At 36.0% G+C, this 7,418-nt stretch overlaps 1 protein-coding gene across 1 annotated transcript; it reads left to right on the top strand.

The window, feature by feature from the left end:
- The first annotated feature begins 3,371 nt into the window (after positions 1 to 3,371).
- On the top strand, positions 3,372 to 7,189 carry LOC105037088 (receptor-like protein EIX2). Its single transcript, XM_073245254.1, has one exon. The coding sequence runs from the start codon at positions 3,418 to 3,420 to the stop codon at positions 6,844 to 6,846; it is 3,429 nt and encodes a 1,142-aa protein (XP_073101355.1). The 5' UTR covers positions 3,372 to 3,417; the 3' UTR covers positions 6,847 to 7,189.
- The last annotated feature ends 229 nt before the right edge of the window (positions 7,190 to 7,418 follow it).

Raw genomic sequence — 7,418 nt, 5'->3', positions numbered from 1 at the left:
TTCGTGAAAATGTTGGATTCTTAGAAATCTTACAGTTAACAGGAAAAAACATTCGATAGCCATTTGGCGATTAAAGTTTCTAACTATATATATATATATATATATTAGAAGCTAAAGAATTAATTTTACTGCTAAGTCCAATCATGGCCATTTATCCTGGCTCTTCAAAGGTGACATGGAACCAATGAACCACAAATTATTGGGGAGAAGTTTCCTTGCAAGCTATGCTCCACCTGGAACCCTTATCCCACCCGCATCTCGATCACATGATTTAAGCTACGATGACAGGGACAATAATTCCGGTCACTTCTATGGGACAAAGTACAATTCTTGTTGTTTAGTTACCTAATAAAGTTTAATTAGAGGACCTAAATGTATTTTTCAAAAATTACATCAACTATGAAATAACTTCTTTGCAGCCCAGCATGAATGTTTTGGGTAGCAGCTCACAAAAATCGCTGCCAGTCATAACAGAAGTCCATAGTTTACTTGACTCATGAAGGTAATGACTAGCTGACTTGACTTGATCAGAACAGACCATTTATTACTGCATACTATGTACTTTAGATCACTGAAGAGCAGAAGTTGATCTTCTGCTACAGGTCCAGATGCAACAAAAAACAGATTAATGAAGATCAAATTGACCCGAGAATAGACCATTGATTACTGCATTGTTTAGTGGTTCTTTTGGAATATGAGTACTGAAATTAAGGTGTGCATGAACTGTAATGATCAGGCCTGCAGTACTTGACTACTTCGTTTAGCAGCACACCTGGACCATAGCTTGGCATGTGACATAGCGACCACAACCATTCGCATGCTAGTTCCGAAAGTTCCATATATCCCTCCAACTGTTTGTTATGGTAGTTCCAAAAGGTTAAACTAGATCACTTATCATAGCACAATGAAAGTTAATGATGTAAAAAAAATATCATGCTAGAATTCTTGTCATAACACGTCAAAATTTAATGCTTTTTTTTTCTAATTGAGAAATAATAGTTAAAAGAAAAATCAATCATATCAATTCAAAGGTATTGGGCTGCTTTCAAGATTAGTCACCCAATCTTTGTAGTTGGATGGTGCACATCAGAATGCTGCTGTAAATTTCAGATCAAAATAATTAGAGTTGAAATTTGATTGGATATTAGCCAGATATAAAAATTTATATCTATATTTATCTTAAATAAATTTAAATATAAATTTAATATAAAAATATTAATATAAATATGGATATAAGTCAGATAATTAAACTTTATAATCACATAATTAAAGATTTATTAAGTGGATAGTAAATCTTGTTAATGGTATGTGAATGTGGTTATATATTTCTCTTAAAAGTTCTTGAGTAATATAAAATTACAAAGAATTACAAATAGAATTGGATATTTAGATCAATATTTATATCTATTTTTGAATATGGATACGAATATCGATATCAGTCGGATGCTTACATTTCTATCCATATTTGAATAGATTCGGATATGAAAATGGATCCAAACGAATACTGTTCGATCCACTTTCATCTTTAAAAGTAATTTTACGGATAATATTCACTAGAAAAGAACAACAAAGAAATAAAGAGGTCAACTCGAATAAAAAATCACAACAGCCCAAACCTATGGGCGCGCTCTTTAACCCATAAGATTTCCACAAATAGTGAATTTTTTATTATCTTAAGGTTATGAATTTTATTAATGTAAAAATCAAGATTTCTATACATGAACCTTATAGCCCATCTTACTTTTCATAACCAGTGAAAAAAAATAAATTATAAATCATGAGAAAAATAAGGGCAGGAATTTATGATCCTATTCATCAATCTGACTTACGAACGACTTACTTTAAGTACGTTTGGATTTGATATAAATAAATTTGGATCATAATAGATCAACCCATTTAGATCTATTTATTAAATAATTTGGATTCAAATTTAGACTTTTGATATATTTAATAATTGGGTTAGATCATAATCCGACTTATTTAATCTATTTAAAATCTGTTTAACCTATTTAAAAATTACTTAACACATTTTTGATTGGTTTAACCCAATCTATTTAAACTATTTAATCCTTTTAACTCGTTTAACTTGATCTATTTTATAAATGAGTTATGCGGATCGGATTAAGTTACCTATTTAATAAATAGTTCGGATTGAGAGCTGAATTACTCCATGAGATGGAATATGTCTTGAAATTACGTAAAAACTAACGCTTCCCTTGCAAGCTTCATTTCAACCGGAAACCTCATCCACCCGGTCTTGATTTCTTGATCCATTACAACTACATATGTCGCAAATAGTACCACAGAGAAGCTGATGGCTAATTGCTTTGGAATGGACTCCCGTTTACTTGACTTTAAAATGGATTAACATTTGACTTGAGAATAGACCATCGTTTACTTGACTTAAAAATAGACAACCATTTACTTGACTTGAGAATGGACCATTTATTATTATAGCGTAAAATGCTGTTTCGAACTCCAGTGCAAGGAAAGTCTAGTTTCCACTGTATATAGATCTGGATACCACACAACAAAATTTGAACTTCCTATTTTGTAAATTATCACCTCCAATGCACTAAATCACGATAGTGAAATTCTGGATGAACCTCATGGTTCATGGTGTAATTAATGTACCTAGGATTAATGCCATGCCATCTAAGTTCTCATGTGCGGCATTGCTAAACCATTCCTCGACTCATGACGCGCTTAAAATCCCATAAAAAATTTTTACCCATCTCCCCCCACCCCCCTAAGTCCTAACTACGACGAATGGGTTGTACTCGTCATCCAAATGTTAATGACGCATCTGAAAGGTGACATTATAACACATTGAAAAGTTAACAATCCTTCTACTAGTTAAGAGGAAACCTGTTTTACCCAAAAAAAAATTTAAGAGGAAACCAACCGAGTCCGAAGTAAACCCTTAATTTTACCCTTATTTTTTTTTCCCTCTTAAAAGATGCTCCTTGCTTTGGAAAAAAAAAATCTCAAATACACCATATCGATATCACAAGCACCAGACTATATATGAAAATCACCGCGGAAGGTATATATCAAAAGTTGCTCTTAACTTTCAAACAAACTAATAAATACGAGACACTAGAAAAGAACCAAAAGCAAATTAAGAGATTAGCTCGAATAAAGAATCAAGAATTAAAACTTCTCAGTAATCAGGGAAAGGCAAATAGTTCGACCCCAAGGGTTCAAGAAAAAACTTATCCGGCACAACTCACCACAACATCCACACAAGTCAAGCACCCGCTCAAGTGTCCAAATCACTACAATTCCATAAGATGGAATATACTTTGGAATCACTTGACATATAAAAAAAGGAGCATGTAAGTGATGAGAAGCCACCTCTCATAGCTTTTCCTCCCTTCTTTCCATCTCTTTGGAGTGGTGTGAGGTTCTGCTCATATGGCTGTTTGTAGTAGTTGGCATTCAAATGCATCCAGATTTCTTATGCATGTCACGTTGATCGTGCTCTTCCTCTTATGTCTCTGCCTTGGTGGTACAGATGGTTCCATGGTGGAGGGGAGCTGCATAGAGAGTGAAAGGAGAGCTCTGCTTTCCATCAAAGAAGACATGTATGATCCTGACCAGTGGCTCTCCTCTTGGAAGGACCAAGACTGCTGCAGATGGAGTGGAGTGGGCTGCAACAATATCACGGGCCATGTGGTAAAACTCGATCTCAGATATCCATATGACTTAGATGTCCAATATGAAACTATGAAATTTCCAGGTCCAAGTAAGGTAAATCCTTCTTTGCTTGACTTGATGCATTTGAAGTCTTTGGATCTGAGCTTGAACAATTTTTCTAGAGCTCCCATTCCTAAATTCATTGGTTCCCTTGTACATTTAGAATATCTCAACCTCTCCTATGCCGAGTTCAGTGGATCCATTCCACCTGAGCTTGGAAACCTCTCGCGCTTGCACTTCCTTGATATTAGTTGGAATGGTTATGATTTTTATAATTCTAGATGGACCTCCTTACGTGCTGATAGCCTTCGTTGGCTCTCCAACATCCCTTCTTTGCACTCACTTTACTTGAGTGGCGTCAACTTCTCAAAGGCAGCCAATTGGCTTCATGAGATTAACATGCTCCCTTCTCTATTAGATTTGTGTTTGTCCTATACTGACCTCCCTATTGCATCTGCTTCTATATCACATGTTAATCTCACATCGCTCACCATGCTTGATCTTTCTCGGAATTACCATCTCAATGCTACCCTACCACATTGGCTGTTCAATATTAGCAATCTTGTGCATCTTAATCTTGGAGGATGTGATTTACCTGATAGACTATTATTTTCTATAGGGGATCTACAAAACTTGAAAATCTTATATTTGTTTGAGAATCAAATTACCAGAGAAATTTTTCCCAACTTAGCAAACCTCAGCCACCTGGAACATCTAGATATGTTTTGGAACAAAATTAGTGGAAAGATACCGAGAAGCATCGAGAACCTCCACAACTTGGTAGAATTGGATTTGTCTTATAATCAAATTACTAGAGATTTCTTCCAAAACTTGGGAAACCTCAGCCATTTGGAACATCTACGTATGGCTTCAAACAAAATTTGTGGAGAGATACCGAAAAGCATCAAGAACCTCCGCAACATGGTGGAATTAGATTTGTCATACAATAGAAATATAAGTGGAGAGATACCAGAATTCCTTGGGAATCTAATTCACCTACAGGTGCTAGATTTATCAGGCAATGAGATCAGTGGAGAGATACCACATGCCTTTGACAAGCTTCATAGCCTATATTATTTGGCATTAGCATCAAACCGCATAACCGGAAAGATACCGAGATTTATAGGAAATCTGTGTAAGTTGAATGGGCTAGATATATCTGATAACAGCATTACTGGTGAGCTTGTATATACAATAGAAAGTTGGTCTAAGTGCACAGAAAATAGACCGGATGGGAGAAGATCTCTACAAGGCTTAACATCACTTTGTGTGGGTTACAATAACTTGAGTGGAATAATCCCACAAACTCTGAGTCAGCTATCTGCACTGCAAGAGTTGGATCTTGCTTCAAATTCCTTTACAGGTCATTTGACCGAAGCCCACTTTGCCAACCTTACAAGATTAGACTACTTGGATCTATCTTACAACTCATTTCAGGTGAGTCAGCATTGGGTTCCTCCTTTTAATGCTTCATCAATTGTTATGTGCTCTTGTCATTTGGGACCAAAATTTCCAACTTGGCTTCGAACACAGACAAATTTAGAAGAATTATGCCTCAGTGAAAACAACATTTCAGATGGCTTTCCTGCTTGGTTTTGGGATCTAAAAAATTTGAACGATTTGAATGTGTCCCATAATAGCATGACAGGATGGCTACCAACTTCTTTGGGAGGCCAACAATATTGGTATCTTGATGTTAGTTACAACAACTTTCATGGTCCAATTCCTAAATTAAATACTTCTTATCTAGAAATCATGATACTATCCAACAACTCATTTTCTGGGCCTATTCCCTTGAGCTTTGCCAAAGCTATAAATCTTAGATACTTTATTTTGCCCCGTAACCATATTGATGGTAGCATCCCTCAATTCCTATGCAATCTATCTTCATTAGAAATTCTTGATCTCTCCAACAATAACTTGTCTGGTGGCGTCTGGCTGTTCTGTAATGGTTTGGCTTCATTGGAAGTACTTGATCTGTCTAACAATGAGCTGTTTGGAGAACTTCATCACTATCCGTACAAACCACGACATGGAACAATTGATTCCAAGGAGGACAATAAGTTAGAGCATTCTTTCGACTCAGTGGCATGTCCTGTTAAGCTCCAATCACTTCATCTAAGAAATAATAGGCTCTCCGGAAAACTACCTTTATGGCTGAAATATTGTAGACAATTGGTTATTCTTGATCTTAGTGAAAATAGATTCTCAGACAACCTACCAATATGGATTGGAAAAAGCCTCAGATCACTGAGAGTTCTTTCTCTGAGGTTAAATTTCTTCAATGGCAGTATTCCAGCTCAACTATCATATCTTACTTCTCTACAAGTTTTGGACCTCGCTTGCAATAATTTTTCAGGTGCTTTGCCTCCATCGTTTGGAAATTTAAGTGCAATGAAGAGGACACAGAATGCAGAAAAACCAATGCTTACAGACTTCCATGCGTACTATACAGAGGGCTTAGTAATGACCACAAAAGGAATAGAAATTGAGTATACCAGTGTGCTCTCATTTGTGATGAGCATAGATCTCTCATGCAACAATCTTTCTGGGACGATTCCAATAGAACTGGTAAATCTCCATGGACTGCGTTTCTTGAATCTCTCTAATAATCACTTCACAGGAAAGATTCCGGAAAATATTGGTGCCTTGACACAGTTAGAATCACTTGATCTGTCGGTGAACAATCTCTCAGGCATGATTCCCTCAACTATTTCCTCCTTGTATTATTTGAATCACTTGAGCTTGTCCAACAATAACTTATCTGGAAGAATTCCATGGGGAAAACAATTACAGACATTATGTGATCCCTCCATTTACAATGGCAATTCTTATCTTCGTGGATGGCCTTTTCCATGGTGCTTTAATGATGCCCCTTCTAAAAGTCCATTTCAAAACAGAGGAGAAGAGGAGGAATGTGGAAATGGCGATGAGTCTGAAATGATATGGTTTCATGCTTGCTCTGCATTGGGTTTCGTTGTGGGGCTCTTGGGGTTCATCTATGTGCTCATGATCAAACAAGCTATAAGGATTGCTTATTTCCACGTGATTGACATGACATACGATTACATCTATGTGCAATTAGCAATGAGATTTGCCAAATTGAAGTCCATCTTGCCCATCTTGATGAACAATGGCCAAGGATAAGATTATCTCGTCATCTTTATATGTCCATTTCACACAATGGCTCAAGAAGAGGTGCTTGGAAACCAAGATGCAAAGATTCTGAAATAACATGGCTTTATGCTAATTCTGCATTAGGATTTTTAGTAGGGTTCTAAGTGTTCATCTTTTCTAAACATGTCCATATTAGAAAGTGGGCATGCAGCTTTGTTTTTACCTTCTTTTTTTTTTTTTGGTGGGAGATGTGTGTCTGGCTCCCTATGTATACATGCAAGTATGGGTTTGTTATGTTACTAGCTTTGTTTATCATGTTCAAGTATAGGCATATACATATTCATAGATAAGTTATCAAATTCTAAAAGTGCAATCCATTTAGACTCCATCTTATCAAGTGAAAAAAATCCCTTCACAAATGTGGAGAGATAATTACTAACTAATTTGTCGCTTTCTTTAAAACACGAGTTTTTATTAATAATATTTATCTAGGCATTAGGCATAGCTTAAATTGATAATGAAGATAAATGTTTTGAGACTCATATGGTATTGAAGGTTAAGAGTTTAGACCATTGAAATAGCAGGATATGCATTAAGAGAAC

Source organism: Elaeis guineensis, chromosome 11 (assembly GCF_000442705.2).
Source record: "Elaeis guineensis isolate ETL-2024a chromosome 11, EG11, whole genome shotgun sequence".
NCBI lineage: Eukaryota > Viridiplantae > Streptophyta > Magnoliopsida > Arecales > Arecaceae > Elaeis > Elaeis guineensis.
Note: the sequence above shows the minus strand (reverse complement) of the source record. Positions and strands in the feature narration are given on the sequence as shown.

Excerpts from the sequence above, each read along its gene's own strand:
- LOC105037088 (XM_073245254.1), top strand. The coding sequence starts at position 3,418 with ATGGCTGTTTGTAGTAGTTGGCATTCAAATGCATCCAGATTTCTTATG.